This window comes from Mauremys mutica, chromosome 3 (assembly GCF_020497125.1).
Source record: "Mauremys mutica isolate MM-2020 ecotype Southern chromosome 3, ASM2049712v1, whole genome shotgun sequence".
Classification (NCBI taxonomy): Eukaryota; Metazoa; Chordata; order Testudines; family Geoemydidae; genus Mauremys; species Mauremys mutica.
The window spans coordinates 179043192-179068753 of NC_059074.1; the positions used below are offsets into that span (position 1 = coordinate 179043192).

The 25562-nt window shown below is 47.4% G+C and overlaps 1 protein-coding gene across 1 annotated transcript; it reads right to left on the minus strand.

Annotated features, from left to right (window-relative positions):
* Nucleotides 1-6826: 6826 nt before the first annotated feature.
* On the minus strand, nucleotides 6827-23870 carry LOC123366695 (butyrophilin subfamily 2 member A2-like). Its single transcript, XM_045010343.1, has 9 exons — nucleotides 23760-23870; nucleotides 23512-23563; nucleotides 13517-13537; nucleotides 13249-13269; nucleotides 12753-12773; nucleotides 11998-12018; nucleotides 11851-11877; nucleotides 7931-8109; nucleotides 6827-6856 (listed from the first exon to the last, which is right to left on the minus strand). The coding sequence occupies exons 2-9, from the start codon at nucleotides 23519-23521 to the stop codon at nucleotides 6827-6829; spliced, it is 330 nt and encodes a 109-aa protein (XP_044866278.1). The 5' UTR covers nucleotides 23522-23563; nucleotides 23760-23870.
* Between the last annotated feature and the right edge of the window lie 1692 nt (nucleotides 23871-25562).

A 25562-nucleotide genomic window follows, 5' to 3' on the forward strand; every position in this document is an offset into this window, starting at 1 on the left:
CTGGACCCTGGGGCCTCTACTCCCAGAGGAAGAATGCAACCCCGATGTCTAGACTGCAGTGATGCTCAGCCAGTGTAAGAGAGGGGTTTATTGAGCATCTGAACATAGCACAGGAAACTCTCAGGGCCTCAGGCCTAACCTCCCTCTGCACAGTCCAGCTAGGTCTCTCCTGCATCCATGTGGGCTCTGGCTGTTTTCTCTCCCCAGTCCAGACGCCCCTTCTTTCCAGCCAAGCATCCGATCTCATCTTCCCACAAGCCTCTGTCCTTTGTCTTCTGTCCCAGAGAAACTGGCTGCCTGGGTCTCCTCTCTCTCGTTAGCGCGAGGGGAGGGGGAGAGCTGAGATTTCAGGCTGCTGTGTTATGGCGGGATTGCTGCTATTATTTGACAGAACCTGAGAATTCAGTGGCACAAACAGGGGAACGGGGCAGAGATACAGCGTCAGGGAGTGAACTGGAGAAAATACAGGAAGAATTTCTAGCAAGGGTGATGTGTAACTAACCAGAATGAAGAATATTCTCTGCCCCCCTCGGCTAACTCTGGGCCTGACTCTCTCCCGTGCTGAGGCCTCCTTGCCCTGTCTCTGGCCGTGTCTGGGGGCTTCATGCCCCGGTAGAGCCCCGAAGGTAAAGGTGTGATGTAGCCTCAGCCCCAACAAGACTCAGGCCCATGTCACTTTCATCCTGGGTTTCAGATGAGTGACCCCTAGAAGTTGGGGGGCCACCGGTGCCTAGACCATGGCCCAGCCACAGAGGCCCCGCCCCTGCTCATCCTCTTCCCCTGAGGCCCCGCCCACTTGCTGTTCACTGCCCTCCGCCCCCTCCCCCAGACCCCCTACCTGCCCCTCACTTCCCCCAAGATGCCACTCACCTGCTGCTTGCTCTTCCCCTGAGGCCTCGCCCACTTGCTGTTCACTGCCCTCCGCCCCCTCCCCCAGACCCCCTACCTGCCCCTCACTTCCCCCAAGATGCCACTCACCTGCTGCTTGCTCCTCCCCTAAGGGGGGCTACCAGGGGGCCAATAGATTCCAGTGTTCCTGCTGGTCATTGCTCTGTGGCCATCTGCCCACCTGCCCACTGGACTGAGATCAGCTCCCCTCACACCAGCTCATTCCTCACCAGTCTGTGAATGGTCACCACATCATACAGACGTTTGTTCACTCCTGCCGGGGGCAGAAGAGAACCCAGTGCCCTGGAGGTGACAGGCCCGTACTGTATCCCCAGTCAGGGCCATCGTCCCTGCCCTGAGGTGGTGGCTGCTCTGGGGAGCTCACGCTGGCACCGGTGCAGCGGCCCCGCCGTTAGCTCTTGAGTGTAGCTGCTGAGACTCCCCACCCCCAGCGAGAGCCGTAGCCATGTTGGCAGGAGAAGCTCTCCCAGCGACACAGCCCTGCCCACACCCGCGCTTGGGTCAGTGTAACTGTGTCACTCGGGGGGTGGCTCATTCACACCCCTGAGTGACATACGTTCTACCGACACAAAGGGGCGTAGACGCAGCCTGAGCATAGAAGCGATTTAGAAAACAGATTTAGTTTTGTAGGAAATGCAGAAACCCGGGTTTGTAATAAACCAAAGGAGATTCCGACCCACAAGTCACCTTCACCACTTTGCAGTTGTGCCCTGGGACAGTTGTGTTGTCTCAGCCTGTGGCCAGACTAATGGCGTGTGCAGGGGGAGGAGCCACACCCCGTCTATGGGGCTTCTGACATCCTAGAGGGGAGAAAGGAGAAAAGACGCTCAGTCCCCCATGCCACTCACACAAGGGGCGGGAACTTCTGTGGTCATTTAAACAGGCTCAAGGTCCCCGAAAGAGTGAAAGGTGTTAACGTGCCGCTGTCACCGTCCAAGACTGAACGGATGAAACAAGGCTTGCGGTTTGGTAGAGAGAGACTTCAGCCCGCTTAGTCCCATGGCAAACACACCTCTCACATCCCTGCTAGTGTGTTACTGAAACACAGAGAGAAAAAGAGACAGAGTTAAAGCAATGGAAATGTAAAGTAGTCAGTAAGAATTGTCGTTAACAGCATCCCCTGTGCCCTTTCTCTTTAGCTGGGAGAGTTTTTAGAAGGAAAGTTCCTTATGTGACGGTCTCTTGGATGGTTTTGAAGAAGGTAACAGCTGTCCTGGGGAAATCAGAGAGATCAGCTGAGATGGGCTGGAGCTGTCATTGTTGTGGTGTCTTTTGTTAAAGTCCAATCCCATTTCCTAGGTGGCAAGATAAGGCAAACGCACACAAACAGGGAAAGAAGAGAACAGCAAAGATAGAAGATGTAGCTTCTGGCTCTGGCTCTGCTGTTGACTTTGTCTTGCGGCTTCACTGTCATTAGCAGTAGGCAGAGGAGCAAAAGCCATCTCTCACTGTGCCTTAGTGGGTCACAACTGAGAATACCAAATTCAGGCCAAAGTGCTGAGAAATGAGGCCGACATACCCCCAAAATGGTGATTTTGCTCCCATAAGTTAAATCAAACCAGCAACAAAAGTTAACTTCTGTTTCACCACACTGGCTAACGAGAAGTCAGAAAAGCAGCCTCCTTAGTCATTCCAGGCTTTATATCGCCACCAAAACCACTGAAATTACTGATGAGTGGTTATTGGAACCCAATTTCCTCAACCGAAAGGGTTCTTCTGATCTTAAAGGACCAGCCACATACCCAGGTCAATAATATACAACTCAGATCTGAGCCCAGTAATCATGCTGTTGCCAGCCCTTTAGTATCTAAAATATAAAGGTTTATTTCTGGAAAGAAAGGAAGGTGAGAGTTAAAATTGGTTGAAGGAATCAAATACATACAAGAATTGCAAAGTTCTTGAATCACGCTTGTAGCAGTGATGGAATAAACTGTTGGCTTTTTAAGTCTCTGGTTGCTTCTGAATCATTGGAAGGTCCTCAGTCCTTTGCTTAGAACGCTCCCATTAGTATAAGGTCATCATCAAGAGGTCTGAGCAGGAAAGAGGCCAAATGGAGATGTGTCCTGGGCCTTTTATAGCTTGTGGATGGAAACCCCCATTGTTTCAAACAAAGCCCTCAGTGGAGAGAGTGGAAAATGACAGGTAACAAGATGGTGTTTAGAGTCACATGGGCAAGTCCCACGTCCATGCCTGATTTCGCTTAGTCACAGCAGAAGCCATGACCTAGACTCCAGATGGAACGTTCCCAGGCAAGTCCATTGAGAGCAGATAGGGGTGTGACCTTATCTAATTGAACTATGACCATTATTGCAACCACTGTCATATACTTGCATCAAATCTTGTACAAAGATGGTGAACTGAGGTGTCTATGAAAAGGTTGTCATTTGCTGGTTATGCTTATGCTGTGTGTATCATTCTTGTATTTCAAGTTATGCATATTGGCTATGTATTGGCTGTTTGCTTCTGAGTTGTATCAGTGAAGCATTTGGCCAGCTTATTGAGAAAGGATTAAGCTTTTCACTTCAGAGAAAAAAAAATGCATGAAGACAGTTTTATAAATGAGTAGGTAAAGACACAAACCAAACCAACACCGACTGTGACACCCCCCACCCACCCACCCAAGAAATAGAAACACAAACACTAAATGCTGAGAACCTGCACTGATGGGCTCAGCGTGCAGCATCCCCCTGGGTTTATATCTGGTGCCTCCCTCCTCTCACTCCCCTCTGCACAACCTCAGGTTCCTCCTCTCTAACCCGAGGAGCAGCCCCAGCAGGGAGATGCAGCAGTTTCTGCAGCCCTCAAGGCAGGTCCCAGCAGGGGGAGAGGAGCTGCCAGGGCATCTCTGCTGGGTCCCAGGCACTCAGGGCAGAGGAGCAGCTCCCCAGGCTGGCGTTGTAAATCAGAGACCAGGTGCTCTCATCTCTGTGACCCTTTTCCTATCCAGACCATAGGCGCCAACTTCCCCCAGTGCCGGTGGGTGCTCGCGCCCCCAGGCCCCACCCCAACTCCACCCTTTCCCCACCCCCACCCCACCCCCATTCCAACCCCTTCCCCAAAGTCTCAGCCCCCTCCCTGCCCCTATTGAACCCCTTCTCCAAATCCCCACCCCGGCCCCACCTCAAGTGTGCTGCGTTCCCCCTCCTGCCCCCTCCCTCCTGGCTGAGCGAAACAGGTGCAAGAGCTGGGGGGGAAAGCGGGCACGCGGTGCGCTCAGGGGAGGAGGTGGAGCGGAGGTGGAGGTGAGCTGGACGGGGGGCCGGGGAGCTGCCCAATTTTTCGGAGCACCCACGGACTCGGCAACTATGCTCCAGACTCTGCCATCTGAGCTACAGCCAGCTGGGGAACAGGGAGCTGCAGCCTCTGTAACCAAATGCGAATGTACAAAAGTGGGTCCCATTGCCCAGGCTGAGAACTGCAGTGACGTCTCTGCTCAGTGTCAGGCGCCCAGGACAGAGGCAGCTCCCAGGCCTGTCCCAGCCAGACCAGGGCTGCTGGGGAGTGTGAGAAATGGTCCCAGCCTTCCCCAGGGCTGAGCTCTGCCCCTAACGCTCTGATTCTCTCTGTCCCCAGTGACTGTGACTCTGGATCCAGACACGGCTCATCCCCAGCTCGCCCTGTCTGAGGATCGGAAACATGTGAGATGGGGACACGCCCGGCAGGATCTGCCCGACAATCCTGAGCGATTTGACATTGAGCTCTGTGTGCTGGGCTGTGAAGGATTCACCCTGGAGAGACATTCCTGGGGGATGGAGGTGGGGGATGGTGAACGCTGGCCTGTGGGGGTGGCCAGAGAGTCTGTGAGGGGGAAAGGCTGGATCAGTCATAACCCTGAGGCGGGGCAGGGGGGGCAGGTTTGTAGAAATTTTGGTGGTGCCCAGAACCTGCTTCGCCCAAACTCTGCCAACGGCTCTGGGAGGGAGTTTGGGTGAGGGAGGAGGTCTGGGGTGCAGGCCCTAGGCTGGGGCAGGGGGATGGGGGGCAGGCTCTGGGAGAGAGTTTGGGGGTGGGAAGGGGTACGGAGGGAGGGGGTGCAGAGGGACGGGGTGCAGGGGTGAGGACTGTGGCTGAAGGTGAGGGGTTTGGAGTGTGGGAGGGGCTCAGGGTGAGGGCTCTAGCTGGGGCTGGGAATGGGAGGGGCTCAGGGCTGGGGGAGAGGGTCAGCGTGCAGGGGGATGAGGGCTCTGGTTGGGACCGGAGATGAAGGGTTTGTGGTGGGGGCAGAGGATGCAGTGGGGGGTGAAATCTCTGGCTGGGGGTGTGGGCTCTGGGGTGGGGCAGGGCTGGGGATGAGTTTGGGGTGCAGGGTGTTGCTCTGGGACAGGGGCCAGAGAGGAGGACTCCTCTCGGCCCTTTCCCTGCCGGCAGCAGCAAGCTCTGGGGGAGGAGCCCCCCCTTTCCTGCTCCCCCCAGCAGCACACTCACCCCCACCACTGTCACTGCTTGTGCTCCTAGGGCCACGGGTGGCAAATTTGTAGAAATTTTGGTGGTGCCCAGAACCCGCACCCCAACTCCACCCCCCCAAACTCTGCCCCCACCTGCCTAAGGCTCTGGGAGGGGGCTTGGGGGGGGAGGTCGGGTGCAGCTCCTGGGCTGGGGATTAGGGTGCAGGAAGGGTGCAGGGTGCAGGCTTTGGGATGGAGTTTGGGTGCTGGGTGCAGGCTCTGGGCTGGGGCAGGGGGTGGGTGTGCAGGAGGGGGTGAAGGGTGCAGGCTTTGGGACGGAGTTTGGGGTTGGGAAGGGGTGTGTGGGAAGGAGGAAGGGGTGCACCTTCTGGGGAGAGAGTTTGAGGATAGGAGGGAGTACAGGGGTGAGGGCTGTAGGGCTGAGGATGAGGGATTCATGATGCAGGAGGGGGCTCAGGGCTGGGGCAGAGGATTAGGGTGCAGGGGGGATGAGGGCTCTGGCTGGGGCAGAGGATCTTTATGTAAATAAAGCATATAAAAGTGTTTCCTTGTTTATTTCCCTTTCATTTTCCAGATGTGATTTTTGAAGATAGTCATGGAATTTTTTTTCTCCTGAACTGGTTGTGTCACTGAACTCTAATGAGGATATGCATGTATGTCACTCTGGGTTTGTCTACACTGCAATGTAAGCCCAAGGTTTTTGGGTCTGGAGTCAGCTGGCCCATGTTGGAGAACCCTGGGCTTGAGCATCTATACTGGTTCTTAACCCTACATGAAGACATTTCTAACCTAGGCTCAAATCTGGGGCTCTGGTGTCCACACTGCAGCATGTAGACCTGAGTCCAACCAACCCTAGCCCAGATTCCCCAACACCAGCCTGAAATGTGGCCGCTGTGGCCCTTTGAGCATGTTACAGTGTAGCAAAACTTTTCTGCCCACCCTTCTTGTTACAGGAAGTTTGAACAGCCCGCCAACACAGAGTGCCGAGGAGTGATTTTGGTCTGTGTGTGCCAAGCTACCAGAGCCAGCAACATGGAGAAGGCACCTTTTGAAGAAATCCTCTCGCTTGCACTTTCACTCCTGCATCAGAAAAAGGACAGAGCTTCCTTGAAGCGCTGGTGAACATTTGAGAGGACTTTTCTGCCCCACCAAAGGTACCTGATGGACTGTATGATGGAGCAGGAGGAGAAGGAGTACCCTGGCATGGCAGACTCACACTGGCATATGCTGCTCAGTATAACTGGCATAGCTGCTGGTATTCCCTAGGTAGACTGGCACAGGGCCACAAGCACAGACTGGTGAGATCACATCATCCTGCAGACCTGGGATGCCCAGCACACAGTCCAGAGCTTATGCAGGAAAAAAAGGTACTGCTCCTTTAAAAAACAAACAGCTTGAAAGAAAGAGAGAGAAAAGAAAATACCGAACAGAAATAACAGCATTTAAAATACATGCTATATTTACAGTCAGGAAATGTGAGAATTCCAAACAATTCAATGATAGTGTAATAATCAGAACACAGAGAAGAGAGTGTCCAAAATCTGCAAGAATAATTTAAGGCCTCAAAATAGTTTTTTTCATGAACAAAGGGACTGAGTTAAGAAAACACAATCACTTTCCATAATATTGAACAGTTTTATTCCCCCTCTCTCTACTTTCCTTACCCCCTTTCCCTGTCTTTCACCCTCCATTTCCTTCCAGCATCTCCCTCCCCAGTAAAGCCTTACGTTCCCTTTCCAGTCTTCAGCTTCTCCTCTCCCTACCATAGGCACCACCTTCTACTGGCGCCAGTGGGTGCTCAACCCCCCGTCGGCCCCGGCCCCACCCCAACTCCACCCCTGCCCCGAGTCCAACTCCTTCCCCAAATCTCCGTCCCTGCCCCGCTCCTGCCTCCTCCCCCCTCCCTCCCAGAGCTTGCTACAGCTGTGTGGCGGCGGGAAGCACTGGGAGGTAGGCGGAGGAGTGGGGATGCGGCGTGCTCAGGGCAGGAGAAGGAGGTGAGTTGGATGGGGAGTGAAGGGAGCTTGGCTTTCGGTGGGTGCAGAGCACCCACTAATTTTTCCTTGTGGGTGCTCAAGCCCTGTAGCACCCACAGAGTCGGTGCCTATGCTCCCTACAACCCCCCCCATCTTCTCTGTCTCCTCAATCCCCCTCTCTAGAACCACAGCAGTGTGTTTTAAAACATCTGAGCTGTCCCCAGGACAACAACTAGTTCAGTCCATTTCTGGTCCATAATCAGAGTGAACCCCAGTGGGATATTGCTACCTCTCCATCTCCAGGCCTCAGGGGCAGACTCTGAGTGGGACTCCAATCCCCACCCAGAAGAAGGGAAGGATTGTCTCCCCAGTGAAAGATGCTGACATGAAAGTAAAGATCAGGGTCTCATTACCAGTATTATAAAATGCCACCCACTCCGCTTCATAGTCCAGATAAACCCCAATCTTCTTAGGTCTCTCACTCAGGGGCATGGGAGTTTCCGGAGAGGTGAGAGCCCGGTACTGATCCCCACACTGCTCTACAGCCCAGATCCCCTGCTCAGGGTTAAATCTGATCCCTCCCTTCCTCCTCATAGACTCTCTGGCAACACCCACAGCCCCAAATCCTTCATCTCCCACCTCCACCTCCCAGTAATGTCGCCCTGAGGTGAACCTCTCACAGCCCAGCAAACAGAAAGAATGGAATCGCTCTGGATTGTCCGGCACCTCCTGCCGTGCAATTCCACGCCTCACGCTTTTCCGATCCTCAGACACGATGAGCTGGGCATTTGCTGTGTTTGGATCCAGGGTCACATTCGCTGCAGTGGAAAGAGAGAATCATGATGCTAAAGGCAGAACCAGAGGTGCAGGAATGAGGGACTGGCCCTCCCACTCCCCACGGGCCTTGCCCCCTGCCCCTTCTGCTCCCCCAAAGGCCCACCTCCTGGCCAGGCCAGAAGCTGGAGCCTGACCGGGGAACCTGTGCAGCTATGGGGAGCCGTGGGGGGAGGTGGGGGGCGAGAGCAGCCCCTGGCCCATGTCCCTGCCCCCCAGATGACCCCCCATCCAGGGCTGATGGAGGGTCTGTGGCTTTCCACAGCAGCTGCCCGGGTGTCTCTTACCATGGCCTGGTTGCAGCTCTTTGGCCCCCGAGGCCCTGTCCCCAGGCCAGGCTGGAAGCTGGATCTGGGTCAGGGTAAGAGCCATGTGGGCAGCCGTGGGGAGCTGCAGACCCTCCACCTGCCTTGGTGGGGACCCAGGGGATGAGGACATGGGCCAGGGGTAGGGTGACCAGATGTCCTGATTTTATAGCGACAGTCTCAATTTTTGGGTCTTTTTCTTATACAGGCTCCTATTACCCCTCACCCCCGTCCCGATTTTTCACATTTGCTGTCTGGTCACCCTAGCCAGGGGCTGCGCTCAACCCTCCCCCATCCCAGGCAGAATGGGCTCCAGCTTCTGGCTAGGCCGAGGGGGCGGGACCTCCGGAGGAAGAGAAGGGGCAGGGGCAGGGCCATGGAGCGGGGTGGGGCCTCATACCCACCTCCCCCCACCCCCAGTTTTAGGAAGAGGAATCCATCACCCCTGGGCAGAGCTCATCTCTCGGGGAAGGTTCGATCTGCCCCGGGTCCTTCCTTCAGGATTTACCCAGCTCTGAATGGGGAGGAGCTCCAAGATTCATAGATTTAAGGTCAGAAGGGACCATTATGATCATCTAGTCTGACCTCCTGCCCAACGCAGGCCACAGAACCTCACCCACCCACTCCTGTAACAAACCCCTAACCTATGTCTGAGTTACTGAAGTCCTCAAATCGTGATTTAAAGACCTCAAGCTGCAGAGAATCCTCCAGCAAGTGACCCGTGCCCCATGCTGCAGAGGAAGGCGAAAAACCTCCAGGGCCTCTGCCAATCTGCCCTGGAGGAAAATTCAGTTAAACCCCGAGCATGTGGGCAAGACTCACCAGCCAGCACCCAGGAAAGAATTCTCTGTAGTAACTCAGATCCCACCCCATCTAACATCCCATCACAGATCACTGGGCATACTTACCTGCTAATAATCCCAAAGATCAATTAATTGCCAAAATTAGGCTATCCCATCATACCATCCCCTCCATAAACTTATCAAGCTTAGTCTTGAAGCCAGATATGTCTTTTGCCCCCACTACTCCCCTTGGAAGGCTGTTCCAGAACTTCACTCCTCTGATGGTTAGAAACCTTTGTCTAATTTCAAGTCTAAACTTCCTAGTGTCCAGTTTATATCCATTTGTTCTTGTGTCCACATTGGTACTAAGCTTAAATAATTCCTCTCCCTCCCTGATATTTATCCCTCTGATATATTTATAAAGAGCAATCATATCTCCCCCTCAGCAGAGTGCAGGACAGAGTCACAAACCCAAGCAGGAACAGGTCAGTAACACAAGCGAAAGGCCATCTGAGCCAGGTCTGAGATGCAGAATCTTTCCTCTCCTGCAGACAGGGCCGCCCAGAGGGGGGGTCAAGTGGGGCAATTTGCCCCAGGCCCCGGGCCCAGCAGGGGCCCCCACGAGAGTTTTTTGGGGCCCCTGGAGCGGGGTCCTTCACTCGCTCCGGAACTCTCGCGGGGCCCAGGCCCCCAGAACTTCTTTGCTCCCGGTCTTCGCTGGCCAGGGGTCCTTCGGGGCACTTTGGCGGCGGGTCCCGGAACGGAAGGGCCCCCCGCCGCTGACTTACCGCCGAAGTGGGGGCCCCCTGCCGCCGAAGACCCCGGGCCCCCAGAATCTTCTGGGCGGCCCTGCCTGCAGATGCCTCTCCCCAGAGAGGGGATCAGAGACCCAGGAATGCTGGGGAGCCCCAGCAGATTTTATTCCCATTTCTTTTTCATGAACAGAACCCCTGCTGTGCTCCTCCTTCCTAATATTTAAAGTCAGGTCACACCATAGCATGATTTGATATACCCCTAATTTAAGTTCCATGGGGAATAATGAAGGCCAGGTAGAAAGGGCTACCAGCCAAGAGGCCATCTCTCTAGAGTGTGGTGAGCCACCAGGAAAGGGTGTTAGGACAGTCTGAAGAAGCAGAAAGAGATTTTAGCCCAAACAGTGGTTAAAGTGGAATAAAACACAATGGGTCGCTCTCACAGCTAGAGTTGGTGACATTGTTAGGCCAAAACTTTTGTTGGTGAAAAATGCAGATTCAACAACACAAACATTTTCCAAATCCATGTCAATTTTGCCAAATTATTTGTTTAAGACAAATAAAAATATTCAAAAAAAATCAATCTTTTGTTTTGACATATTAAAAATGAAATATTTTGATTTTTTTGGTTGGGAACAATTTTTTATTTCAAAATTTCCCTTAATTTTATTTTTAAAAAAGCAAAAAAAAAAAGTTTATAATGCTCAAAATAAAACATTTTGTTTAAATCATGTTTTTAACTTTCTAAAAATTTTCATTTCTGGTCTGACCCAAAACAAATTTGTCTTCATTTTTTTGAAATTGCCAATGAACTGAAATATCCATTTTTCACCCAGGTCTCCTCACGACATTATCTAAGGAGGAAGGAGAAGATCATCTTCTGTTTTCAGCAGAGGAGAGGAAACTGCTATAGAATCAAACTTTAACAAAAACTGACAAAGTCGTCTTTCCCCCTGAAGACAAAGCTCCCAGGACAGCCTGATCACTAGGATAGCTGACAATAAAAATTCCTATCAAATCGTACATCAGGAATAAGGAGGTCTGTGTGGGGAAGAGGATGTGTTCAGTGCTTAAATTTGTGCCAGCATTGAGCCCCGGCATCTCTAGGGCTTGCTTCATCAATTATGAATGTAGAAAATACTGCTTGAGCCCCGAAACCTCTTTCATTACACATTAAGCACTGGATGTATATAAGAGCAGACCCATAGAGCAGCAGGTGAAACCGGTGTGGGAAGTTTTGTGCATCTTTGTCTTCTTCTCCCAGAACTGTGCAAATAACTGATTTTTAGGTTTACACCAAAAATAAATAAAAAAATAATAATTTGGGGTCAACCAAAAATCTTAAAAGGTGTTTGTTTTGGGTTGAATGGCATATATTGTTTGACCCAGTATCCTGTTTTCTGACAACGCCAGATGCCCCAGAGGGAATGAACAGAACGGGCAATCATCAAGTGACCCATCCTCTGTCACCCATTCCCAGCTTCTGTCAAAAAAGAAACTAAGTGATTTGTCCAATGTCACACAGGAGCAGGGATCTGAACTGAGGCCTTCAGAATTCTAGGCTAACACGCTAGCCACTGGGCTGTCCTTCCCCTATGAATGTGCACAGAATAACATCAGGACAGCATCCCATTCAAGTACTACCTGAGCATGTATTATCCAGAAAAATATTAATTCACTCCTCTTCGTGTTCCCAAAGGAAGATTCCCCAGCAATACAGCTCACTTGGGGAACCACCTTCACCATTCAAATTTCAACCAGAGAAACTATTGCATTATTTCCTATTTGTGTTTTGTGTTGTTTTAAACTATTTCTGCAAAGAAAGGGAGCAAGGATCTCTCCAGAAAGTGAAATTTGGACATTAACTAAATACAAACTTTATTTACTTGGACAAACTAGGGCTTTTCTCCATCCTGAAACCAAGCAAATCAAATAAAGGTGAGCACTCATATGAATAAGTTCATTGTTAAGCTGAATCTGATTAATAAAAAAGGATGCATTACAGAAAAAGGGAGGGGGAGGGAAACACTTACCAAGTTCTCTTTGAAGTCCACCTAAATAATAATAATAGTAATAATAATTTAAAAAGTCAGAAATAAAGATGTTATGGAAGAGCTTTTCTCCCAAGATTAAATTAAGCCCAACCCCTTCATCAAAACCATCTCATGCCAAGACTTTTTAATCTGTCTTTGGGGAACGATTCCCTTCCAAACCATGGATAAGGCACCTCTGAAATCTTCCAGTATCAATTATTCTAGCCCTACGTGGGGTTAAAGGCCACATCCTATACACAACCACTACACAGGGTGGGATGGGGTTGTAGGCAGTGAATTTATGTAATGTGATGATCACTGTAGGCGAACTCCTTACCAACAGATAGTGTTGTATCTTTATCTTACTGTTAAATTGTTGTTTTGTATGTTACTATATTGTTGTATCTGATCTGGGACTCTAGTACAAAGTCAAGGCCTGCGTGTGTGTGTTGGAGTTGTTACTCACAGTGTTCCAATACATTTCTGTGATTCCATAGGAAGTACTACAATACTCCAGACTAGAGCTTGTCAAAACTCAGAATGTCTGTCACACTGTTTCATTAGGTGGCTGAGAATGTGGACCAGCGTATCTATTCAATACTCTCTGTTTTAATCACTATCTCACAATCTTTCTTAGTGACAAATCATTTGTTGTGTGTTTGAATTCAGCCTGCAGTTCCTGTCTGGGGAGAAAAGTAGATGGACTATGTCATGAGAAGATGCAATCCACACAGAAATGAGAAAATATAACTTACTAATTTTTTCATTCAGTTCACCTTAAATAAAAAGAAAAGGAAAAGGCAATTAAAAATTCTCTTAGCATATATGGAAATGTATAGATCACTTTTCATTATAGTCATTCAGCTCACGTACATAGGCCTTGATTTATTTCAGTGGAAGTAATCACATACTTAAAGTTAACCATATACAAGTGTGATGGCCACCATCTTGGCTGATTCACCAGGGATTTAAGTGGGGACTTCCAGAGCTAAAAAAAAAGACCAAATTGCTGTAGATTTAGCAAGGGTCTGTAGCAGACTCATATTGTATGTAGAGCAGTATGCAGGCAGACCTGTAACACATTCACCAGTGGGTTGTATAATGCAGAAGGATCATGGCTATTCATTACTATTAACATGTACCTTCCTAATCTAAAGCTGCAGGAGTTTTGAGGGTAGAAAAATAAAATTATGTTATAATGGAAAGTAACACCCTCCAAAAAAAGTTTCAACTGGGAGAAATATAACTTACTAATATCTTCATGGAGTTCACCTAAAAAGAGAGAGAAAGAAATCCACATAAATAATTAGATGCTTGTAATATTTTATCCGAGTGCATCCAGATATAGGCCTGATCCTGCAAACACTTATTCATGTGTAGTAGTCCCACTGAATTGTGCAAAGTTACATATTGGCTTAAGTCTTTGCAATATCTGGGTTCAATTGTTATTACATGGGATTTTTCTTTACTGCCTAAAACTTCATGTAAGATGTTTCAATAGAAGAAAAATAGAACTTACTGATATTGTCAAGGTGTTTCCCTAAAATAAAACAAAAACAAATACAAATTATATCATTCATTTAATATTTTCATTTAAATTATTTAAGAACTTTAAGTGAATAAAAATTTCAAGGATTTTTTTTTCATTTTTAAATTAATTCCCAGTATCAAGATCATCAGTACTAACATTTTCTTTCATGTTGCATTACCCTTATGGATTCACTACACATACAGATCAATCCTTTCAAAGGTTTACAGTTCTGAATTATTTGTAGGATTCAGGCCAATCCTGCTGTGACGTTATTGATATAAATGGGGACCATATAGAACATGGGTTGCAACCAAGGTCCTGTAGTGGCTCCAAATCCTAAGTAAAGGGGGTCATATAAGGTGTCTAAGACTAGGTTCTGGGTTGCTGATTATAATTATGCTGTCTATATGTCTGTATCATGTTTAGTTGAAGTTATGAATGTTGGCTCTATGCTGTCTGTATTTCAAGTTTGTGCTGTGCTTCTGGGGGAAGCCTCCCAGACAAGCTGGTGTTAGCTCTGCCTAGCCTGTTTGATGGCCCATTAAGGACCGTCAGCTACACAATGGACCCATGGAGAGAAGGCAGACACGCCTTGTGACTCAGCAAAGTATGCAGGGACTGGCCCATGTGACTCCAGGCTCCATTTTGCTGTAAATTTCCACAGTGAAGACAAAGAGATTCTTACACCTGGAAAAGTCTATATAAGGCTGATGCTTCATCTCCATCTGGTCTTCAATCCTGCTTCTGACCTCTGGAAGGACTTTGCTACAAACTGAAGCTTTACACAAGGGACTGAACGACCCATCCCAGTGGGGGATGCATTCCAGGGACTCAATTTGAACCTGCAGTTTACTCCAGCACTGCTGCAAGCCTGAACTAAGAACTTTGCCATTACTGTATGTAATTGATTCCATTTAACCAATTCTACCTCTCATTTCCACCTTTTTCCCTTTGTAAATAAACCTTTAGATTTTAGATTCTAAAGGATTGGCAACAGCGTGATTTGTGGGTAAGATCTGATGTGTATATTGACCTGGGTCTGGGGCTTGGTCCTTTGGGATCGAGGGAACCGTTTTCTTTTATTGGGGTGTTGGTTTTCATAACCATTCATCCCCAGGACGAGTGCACTGGTGGTGATGCTGGGAGACTGGAGTGTCTAAGGAAATTGCTTGTGTGACTTGTGGTTAGCCAGTGGGGTGAGACCAAAGTCCTTTTTGTCTGGCTGGTTTGGTTGGCCTTAGAGGTGGAAAAACCCCAGCCTAGGGCTGTGACTGCCCTGTTTGAGCAATTGGTCCTGATTTGGCACTCTCAGTTGGGTCCCGCCAGAATCGCTCCGTCACAGTGGCGTAGTCGGCAGGATCCACAGAACCAGGTCAATTAAGCTTTGGGTCAGAACCCCATGCTATCCAAATTTTAACTTTGGGATTGAGAGTTTGGTTGGTTAAAGATCAGTGACCATGAGACAGAAAGCATCAGGAAAAGCAAGGAAACTGCAAGCCTTGAGAGACAGCCTGCAGTTTGATTATGAGCAAGAACTGGCAAAAATTCGAATGGAAGAGAAGCAAGTCTTGGCCCAGCTGGAGAAAGAGGCGGCTGAGAGAAAGAGACAGGCAGCTGAGAGAAAGAGAGAGGCTGATGAGAGAAAGAGAGAGGCTGCTAAGAGAGAAGAAAAAGCTCGTAAGGGACGTCTGGAGCTGCTGGCTGCTGAGGAGGAGACTCGCAAGGTGCAGCAGGAGACTCACAAAATGCAACAAGAAACTGCTAGACTCCAGCTCCAAGTCAAAAAAGCAAGGGAAGAACGGCAGAGACTGTATCCTCTTGAAAATCCAGTTTGTAACAATGTTGGTATGTGGTATAACTCTGAGCAGTTGTCTGGGGGTAACCAAATGTACCCCAACAATGCCACCTTTTATGTCAATGCTGTTACTGGGTGTTCAGTAGGGGGTGGCCCCATAAATTGTGGCAGTGCTATGTATGAGAGTGTAAAAGTCAATGGTAAAAGCTGTTTAGGGCAAACTATGGCTTCTAACATCACTCTTGTTAAAGCAGATCTGGTCAAAGAGGAAGATTATTTACCAAATCAGAGTGTGAATGTTGTGATCCTCTGTGAGTTTACTGTCCGTGTGCCTTTAGCCAGAATCCACCTTGAGTGGAATGGGGCTCAGCATGAAGTGATAGCTGGCGTCAGAAAGTTATTGCCTAAAGATCTTTTAATTGGGGAAAATGTTAAAGCTTTGTTCAATCCAGGTAGCCAGTCACAGGAGAGGAATGATCTTAAACCTGTGTCTATTGTGAGCAATGATTTGCCTGAGGAGGGATGCTCCAAAGGTTTGTCTGTGCAAAAAAGCAGTTTGTCTGGGAATGAAGTTTCTGAATGTCTGTCTAATGTCTCAGAAGTGAATCTGGAGTTAGATCAAGAGCAAAAAGATCTCATTGGGGAGGAAAATGTTTCTCAGGTTAAATCCCTAACTGAGGAGGGAGAGGGTAAATTTGTAATGGGTAATGGATTGGTGGCTAGTGCAGCTTGTAGAAGTAAACCTGAAATGGGTAACTGTGATTTGCTAAAAGTAGCTCAGTGTAGTGAAAAAAGCAGCAGCTTCTCTATTGGGAGAGGCAATGTGCCTGGTAGGGAAAGTTTGGAGGAGCCTAGGCAGCCTTGTGAGCTGATGGCTTTGTCTAATCAGCAGTTTGGGAAGGGAGGGATAGTGGAAGATGAGTGTCCATATCCCTTACCTGTTTCCTGTGTGGAGAAATGTGACAGTGAAGGGAATGTGCCTGTCTCTGTCAGGGGTATTGACTTGCCTATGAAGGGAGCTACCTCAGTCTCCAAGCAGTTGTCTGTGAACAGCCCTGTGTGCTGGGACAAGGGAAATGAGATCCCAAGCAGTGTGTCTGGTAAAGGAGAATGTGTCTCCGACTCTTCTGTGTCTGTGGAGCAAACAGAAGGGGCCTTTCAGCCTGTGATGGTTGAGGGTGATTCAGTTGTCTCGGAGTTGGTTGTAAATACAGCTAAAGCCCAGGAAGGGAATAGTCCGGAGTTTGTGTCTGCTGGGGAGAATGGCACTGTGACTAGGTTGCATCCAGTTAGTGTCTTAGCAAGGTCCCAAAGACCAGACAGTTCTGGTGCTTGTAGTTTGCCAGTTGCTAATGTGTGGTTGGAAAAGGGTGTAGCAACTCTGTCTGATCAGGGTGATACCCTAGCCAGGGCACAAGGAGAGCATAAAGGTGATTTAATTGTGTTACCGACTGACAGTTTGACAACTTGTAGCAAGAAGGAAAAGATTCCTGAACTTGTTCATGGCCAAGGGAAGGAGACTGCTTCTGACCTGTTATCTAGAAAGTCTGTAGCATCTGTGGTTGCTCAGGGAAGTGTTCCTTTAGAGCAAGCCCTAGGTGAAGAGGGGAAGGGCAGAATTTCTGAGAGGGGTGAATTGCTGCTTAGAGAAGCTCCTAGGGAAAGGAATCCCCATGGTAGCCTGTGCAAGCAGTTTACTGCAACTGAAGGGTGTAAAAGTGATTTAATCAAGAAAGTTTCAGTTCCTAACAGCCAGAAATTTTCTGTTGTGAATGGATCCACTGACTTTCCTTTTGAGAGATCCAGTGTGGGCAGCTTTGAAAAGGTCTCAGGTGGAGTAGAAGCTGTTAAGGAAGTTGAGCAGCCCTATAACCACCTGGCTGTGTGTGGCCAGCTTGTTGGTGGGGAGACAATGCTGTTGGGACAGGAATGTCTCCATGCTGAATCTGTAAGTGAGCAGTCTGTGCTTCAGGATCTGAGGACAGATTCAGTTACTGGTGTTTCAGAGCAGAACAGTTGTATGGCTAAATGCTTGAGGAGGCAGGGGAGAGCAAGCCAGCTCTCACCCTCAGACTCTTTGGATTTGTGTGGTACCTCTGTGAGACAAAGTCCAGCCTTGGAATCCATAGCAGCTGAAGAGTTAAAAGCTAGTGTCTGTGTTGATGCGAATTACTTGGCTGGCAGGGAGAAGACAGAATTGCTAATAGCTGTTAGCACAGAGGGCCCGCCCCATCAGCCAGTGAATTCTGTTAAGCAAGAGAAATCAGGGTTTAATCCAGAAGGAAAGAGAAGACTGAATTTTGCAAAGGGAAGCCACAGGTTAACCCTAAAATGCCCAAACTCCAATGGTATTGAGCCAAGGGTGTGGCATGACAAACATGATTGTAAATGGACACTTGCAATGAATTTGTTGTTATTGCTAATGCTAATTTTTGTAACTAATGTGTTGCTATGGCCAAGAACTGTAACAATGTACAATGTGCCTAATCTTTTGGAAAATCCCTTAAACATGTTGAAAGGAATACATGAAAACACACTTTATGTTAAAGGGCCTTGCTATACTGATATTTCACAGTTAATGCATGTAAACAGTGTTGGAACTTTTCACAGGGGAAAATACATTCCAGACCTGATGTGCTGTATGAAAGGGGAAACTGAGGCACACTACCATATTGCTTTCATGGCTAAATGCCAAGATTCCTGTACTATGAACAACCTCAATATCTACATTGGTTTAATGTTATTTGGGTTCAAAACATTGGCCAGAACTGGTATGGATAAAGTAGCTATTTTCTTTAGCTCTTGGCAAGATCACATGAAATATACAGGAACCATGCTACAAAAGCTAACCAAGTTATACCTTGAGTTTGTAAAGAGATCCATTCATGTTATTGAACATGACTTTGATAAACCATTTCGGTTATACACTGGTACGGCCTCTAGCCCAACACTAGCTGTAGTGAGACAGACCCAAGGAAAGGGGGCTCTTGGGATGCAGTCAGCGATGTTTTGTCATCCCTTCCTGCATCAATTTTGCGTTGGGGGTGTGACGTTATTGATATAAATGGGGACCATATAGAACATGGGTTGCAACCAAGGTCCTGTAGTGGCTCCAAATCCTAAGTAAAGGGGGTCATATAAGGTGTCTAAGACTAGGTTCTGGGTTGCTGATTATAATTATGCTGTCTATATGTCTGTATCATGTTTAGTTGAAGTTATGAATGTTGGCTCTATGCTGTCTGTATTTCAAGTTTGTGCTGTGCTTCTGGGGGAAGCCTCCCAGACAAGCTGGTGTTAGCTCTGCCTAGCCTGTTTGATGGCCCATTAAGGACCGTCAGCTACACAATGGACCCATGGAGAGAAGGCAGACACGCCTTGTGACTCAGCAAAGTATGCAGGGACTGGCCCATGTGACTCCAGGCTCCATTTTGCTGTAAATTTCCACAGTGAAGACAAAGAGATTCTTACACCTGGAAAAGTCTATATAAGGCTGATGCTTCATCTCCATCTGGTCTTCAATCCTGCTTCTGACCTCTGGAAGGACTTTGCTACAAACTGAAGCTTTACACAAGGGACTGAACGACCCATCCCAGTGGGGGATGCATTCCAGGGACTCAATTTGAACCTGCAGTTTACTCCAGCACTGCTGCAAGCCTGAACTAAGAACTTTGCCATTACTGTATGTAATTGATTCCATTTAACCAATTCTACCTCTCATTTCCACCTTTTTCCCTTTGTAAATAAACCTTTAGATTTTAGATTCTAAAGGATTGGCAACAGCGTGATTTGTGGGTAAGATCTGATGTGTATATTGACCTGGGTCTGGGGCTTGGTCCTTTGGGATCGAGGGAACCGTTTTCTTTTATTGGGGTGTTGGTTTTCATAACCATTCATCCCCAGGACGAGTGCACTGGTGGTGATGCTGGGAGACTGGAGTGTCTAAGGAAATTGCTTGTGTGACTTGTGGTTAGCCAGTGGGGTGAGACCAAAGTCCTTTTTGTCTGGCTGGTTTGGTTGGCCTTAGAGGTGGAAAAACCCCAGCCTAGGGCTGTGACTGCCCTGTTTGAGCAATTGGTCCTGATTTGGCACTCTCAGTTGGGTCCCGCCAGAATCGCTCCGTCACACCTGCTTCACAGACCCTAATCTCCTGTTGGCTTCACTGGTAATCGAGAGTGCAAAGACAGCAGGATCAAATCCTAAAATGCGAATAGTTTGTTGATATGGCTTGAGCCTTCAATATTTATTTGCTTCTCTAGCTAGGGAGGTTGTGAAATCTCCATCACTGGAGGTTTTTAAGAACAGGTCAGACAAACACTGTCAGGGACTGTCTAGGTATGCTTCAGCCACATGTACCAAGGCAGGATGGGGGGAAGTGGCAGGACTAGAAGACCTCTTGAGGTCCCTTCCAGTTCTGCATTTCTACAATTCTCTGGGTCGTTATTAGTGCTGTTGCTTTTACTATAAAGATTACTGGCAGTATTTTCCTAGCTCTGTTCCCACTGAAGTTAATGGGAGTTTCACCACTGACTTCAGTAAGAGCAAATTTAGGCCAGTCCCGGGTGCTTTTGATAATGCCAGTCTAATAGGTTTAGACTGTCGCTTGTATGCCACAACTCGATTACGTTATGGCCCAATTCAGGAAAGCACTTACATAAGAACATAAGAACGGCCACACCAGGTCAGACCAAAGGTCTATCTAGCCCAGTATCCTGTCTAAGGTGCCACAGGATTCTTTGCTGTGTCTACTGACAGTGGCCAATGCCAGGTGTCCCAGAGGGAGTGAACCTAACAGGAAATGATCAAGTGACCTCTCTCCTGCCATCCATCTCCATCCTCTGACGAACAGAGGCTAGGGACACCATTCCTTACCCATCCTGGCTAATAGCCATTTATGGACTTAACCTCCATGAATTTATCCAGTTCTCTTTTAAACGCTGTTATAGTCCTAGCCTTCACAACCTCCTCAGGCAAGGAGTTCCACAAGTTGACTGTGCGCTGTGTGAAGAAGAACTTCCTTTTATTTGTTTTAAACCTGCTGCCTATTAATTTCATTTGGTGACCTCTAGTTCTTGTATTATAGGAATAAGTAAATAACTTTTCCTTATCCACTTTCTCCACATCACTCATGATTTTATATACCTCTATCATATCCCCCCTTAGTCTCTTCTTTTCCAAGCTGAAGAGTCCTAGCCTCTTTAATTTCTCCTCGTATGGGCCCCTCTCCAAACCCCTAATCATTTTAGTTGCCCTTCTCTGAACCTTTTCTAGTGCCGGTATATCTTTTTTGAGATGAGGCGACCACATCTGTACACAGTATTCGAGATGTGGGCGTACCATGGATTTATATAAGAGCAATAATATATTCTCAGTCTTATTCTCTATCCCCTTTTAATGATTCCTAACATCCTGTTTGCTTTTTTGACTGCCTCTGCACACTGCGTGGACATCTTTAGAGAACTGTCCAGGATGACTCCAAGATCTTTTTCCTGACTCGTTGTAGCTAAATTAGCCCCCATCATATTGTATGTATAGTTGGGGTTATTTTTTCCAATGTGCATTACATTACATTTATCCACATTAAATTTCATTTGCCACTTTGTTGCCCAATCACTTAGTTTTGTGAGATCTTTTGGAAGTTCTTCACAGTCTGCTTTGGTCTTAACTGTCTTGAGCAGTTTAGTAAGCTTAAACACACTTAAGCATGTGTTTCAAGACTAAAGTTAAATACTTGCTTAGGCGCTATGCTGAATTGGGGCCTCGGCCTATAATCACTTGGATGCTAGAATATCTAGAATATGACAGTATATCATAACTTGCTGTGATTCCCCAGGTGCAACTCAGTGGGCCCAATCATGCCAGATATTGCCTAGTTTCTGTGACCTAGATCAGCACCTTGCAATCTGCCCTGAATGAAGCACACAGTGTGTAGCTACACTGTCCTGGGTGCTGACAGAACAGGGATTGAATTAGGATTCGACCACCAGAACCACAGGTTGAAAAAACACTGTTCTACCGTAATGATGACCTTTCACGGACCCCTTAGCATAGTCTGCAGATGGCCAGGGGGCTGTGGACCACAGCTTGAAAACCACTGGACTAGCCTATTGGAATGGAAGCAAAAGACTTTGATCATTGCAATTGCTACAACTACGCTACTTTTGAAAACAAAAAAAATACATACATTTATAAAACATCAATGCTTTTGAACCAGATTTCTACATATTTATGGCTAATGGCAAAGTTCTGCCATAATCAAACCCAAACTCCCACTGGGCATCATCAAAATCAGCAGCATTTTTAATGCATTTTGCTCACCACACATTTTATATTCATATATAATCCACGGAAAATATTGAGACTGTATTTTGCATGAATAGAAGACCTTTTATCCAAGTGCCTCACTGCACTCTCCAAATGCTTATTTTCACAATACTCTTGTGAAGTTTTATCATCCCAATCATACAGGCACAGAAAGAACTGGGTTTGTTTAGTTTGGAAAAGAGAAGCCTGAGAGGGGACATGATAGCAGTTTTCAGGTATCTAATAGGGTGTCATAAGGAGGTGGGAGAAAACTTGTTCACCTTAGCCTCTAAGGATAGAGCAAGAAGCAATGGGCTTAAACTTCAGCAAGGGAGGTTTAGGTTGGACATTAGGAAAAAGTTCCTAACTGTCAGGGTGGTTAAACATTGGAATAAATTGCCTAGGGAGGTTGTGGAATCTTCATCTCTGGAGATATTTAAGAGTGGGGTAGAAAAATGTCTATCAGGGATGGTCTAGACAGTATTTGGTCCTGCCATGAGGGCAGGGGACTGGACTCGATGACCTCTCGAAGTCCCTTCCAATCCTAGAGTTTATGATTCTATGAATCTATAAAGCCAAAATCATGATTCACCTCATGTTATTTAACTTATTTTAAACCATAAAGCTTTTCCTACTGCAGACATGGCTTCTGCGGGAGGTGCCCGCTCTCAGCAATCTAAACTAAGGTGAGGATCAGGAACTGTAACTAGGAGGAAGAGCAGATGGGGATATCCAGAGATGAGACACAGAGAAACGCTTTCCCGCAGTTACATTGACAGGAACGGAGGCCCAGATATTCCAGGTTATTTAGGTGGCTAACTCACATTAATATCAAGGAGAGTTAGCTGCCTAAATATCTTTGAGAATCTGGTCCAGACTCTCTATATGCAGGTGTGATGGGGATACTGTGTGAGCGGATCTCATCCCTCCTGCAGAAGGCAAGTCAGATGTTTCTGTAGCACATGATCTGTGGCTCCATGGAGGGGGCCAGGGAAGGAGCATGAGGGCTGAGGGTAGCATGAAGGGGAAAGCTCTGGAGAAGATATGCATCATGCCCTCACCAACTGGACAAGAAATTCTGAAGAAATATTTTGTGGCTGAGCCCTGGGGAATTTCCCTTAAACAGGGTACCAGGATCAGTCATCAAGTGAGGAGTCCCTGACCACATGGGTTCACTAAAGCAGCACTGACGGAGAGCTGGGGCAGAGCTGGAGGGCCCCAGGAATCTCTGTGGAAGCACAAGGCTTTTATGTTCATGTCTCTTTGCAATCAGGAATTCCCCTCAGATCTGTAGGGCTCGAGGGTCAAATCCCTGCTTCTTCTAGCAGTGGGTAAATAGCATCTTGTGTGAGAGATGACTTTAGAGGAACTCTGTGAATGGAAAGCACGGAATTTGGCCGCCCCAAGCAGGGCGGCATGCCGCAGGGGGCGCTATGCCGGTCGCCAGTCCCGCGGTTCTGGGGGACCTCTTCCAGATGTGCCTGTGGAGTGTGCGCTGGTCCCAGGGCTTCCGTTGACTGCGGAAGGTCTGCCGGAGCCACCTGCCGCCCTGGGGTCTGGAGCCGGCCCTGATGGAAAGACTGACAGTTTGCCTCCACGCAGCTCCCCTCATGCTAGTCTTTCTTCTACAGTTCTGGTGCATGCTGGGAGCAAGAGAACATGTGACAGAAACACTTTGAATGGTGGAGATCCATACCAGCATAGTGTAGGAGGCTACTACAATTTAAAGCAGCCCCAAGGCTCCCCTAAATTATGCTGGAGGCCACACCAGTCTCCACTATGCCCAGGATCTGTCTTACTTGAGGATTTAGCCCATGATGTTCACATGTGTGGTCAAATAGGCAAAATAAGTTTACCCATTATCATCCTCTTTATAGCAAGTACTCACTGTTAATCATCTTGTGTTACCATTGTTATTTCGTTGTGTATGCCACTCATACCTACAGGGGAAGGCGGGGGAATTATTGAGTGAGAACAGTAAATGATGTCCCAAAGTCCGGCCATTAACATCCATTGTTGTACAGAAAATTGTAAAATTATTTCAAAACAGTGTGAAACTGCTAAGCCATTTAAAGATGACTTGCTATGCTAGAAAAAGAAAAAGGAGGAGGATCCTGGGGGAAAATAAATCCATACTCTTATGTAGATTGTCATCTCTTTTTCAGGTAGGAAATGTTCTCATCTGTTTGTACAAGTGCCTCATACAGTGGAGTCCTGATCCTTAATTGGTGGCCTCTACGTGCTACTGGAATACAAAAATAAATAATAATAAATAATAATAATAATAATACAGAGCTTTGCAATAATATTCTAAAGTTCATGCAGAAGATTGTAACAAACATCCCACTGGGATCCCATAATTCCACACAATCCAAATTCTAAATCCAATCCCAGTCAGAGTCAAAAAGTCCCCTGAGTAGGAAATGTCTGTGTGATGGATTTCTGAATTCTTTTATGATACTTAGGAGCTTTGATACTATAATAACGAGGGCCTTCTATCTGTCAAGGAGGCACAGGCCGGCAGTGAGAGTGGCTCAGAATGCCTCCCAGAGCTCCACAGGGTGCAGGAGGTAGGCACCTATGGCTACCCGTTCATGGAGCACAACACACTCCCCACTACATGCCAGTCACATGAGCCAGAACACGGGAAGGGACACGGCTCTACCTCCGCACAACCTCCTCTGGGGCCGTGTGCAACTTCAGGGGTGTATGGAGAGAGCTGTCCCAGTGCTCTCCCCAGAACAGGTACTGCTCTTCTGCCAGAGGTGAACCAGGGTGCACAGGCTCCCAGTATACACCCCCAACCCTTATGCACCTATGTAAGAGCCTTTCTGAATCTAGCTCTGATTGTTCAGTGGAAATTTCGGGGTCATTATGATCCTTATCATGCTATAATTGACGTGAACATAAAAGCTTCTGACTGCCACTGAAGTCAGATCAGGCCAAATGCTGTGTCGACCAACACTCCACTGAAATTTCATTAACTTGGGATGGCATAAACCAGCATTGACATTTAGCTCATGATAATTTACAAGCCAAAACACACTATCTTGCTGCACCAGGAGTTACATTTTCTTGCTCATTTGTTGGTGCTTCCATTTGTTCATTGACTGATGCACCGAGGAGATGGCTCTAAAATCTGATACTATTAAAAACATACACCATGCGTAAGGATATGAATATAAATATTTTAGAGGGAGAAAAAAGATCAAGCTTAAAGCAATTTGCCAGTCAGAAGTAGGCATCAACACACATTTCCACTTGAGAGAAACATTCACAGTACACAGTCAACGCGCATCCTTTATTCCCAAACACAGTCCTTCAGGATATTCTATGTCCCTACAGCTTTGTTTAATGTACAAGAACCAACAAATGTCACCCAGTTTCTTAATGTGATACTGACCCAGATCAGATTAGTTTTTATCAACATCTCTGCCACCCTTGTCAAATCCTCAGTTGTTGTTTCAAGTAAATTCTGTTGCTGACAGCCTCTTTGTAATAACAAAGCTTTGATAGCCTTTAAAGGTGAAATGAACAGTTTTAAAACAAAGACAATTGCTTCAGATTCCAAATCTGATTCCAAATCAGTAACAGAATGTATCTGCAGACTTACCTGTGGAGAATACTCATAGTTTAAAACAAAACATTTGAAAAGCAATTCCTTCTTCTCTAACCTGCCAGCCCCTACATTCAGGATTCTGGGCCAAATTCAGACCTGTAGCAAGCGCTGGCCCTTGTTGTAACTTTGCACTTCAGCAGCTAACAGCACAGACATCTAAATCAATGGTGCGAATTCAGGGTAAATAATCTGGTTCACATAAAACAAGCAGGCTAAAGTCTTGCCCATCCTTCATACTAGATGGGATTTTTCTGAGGTTCTAAACAGATGGAGGTGACTCTAGTGTGAAGTTAACCACCCAAAGACACTCAGTAGACACT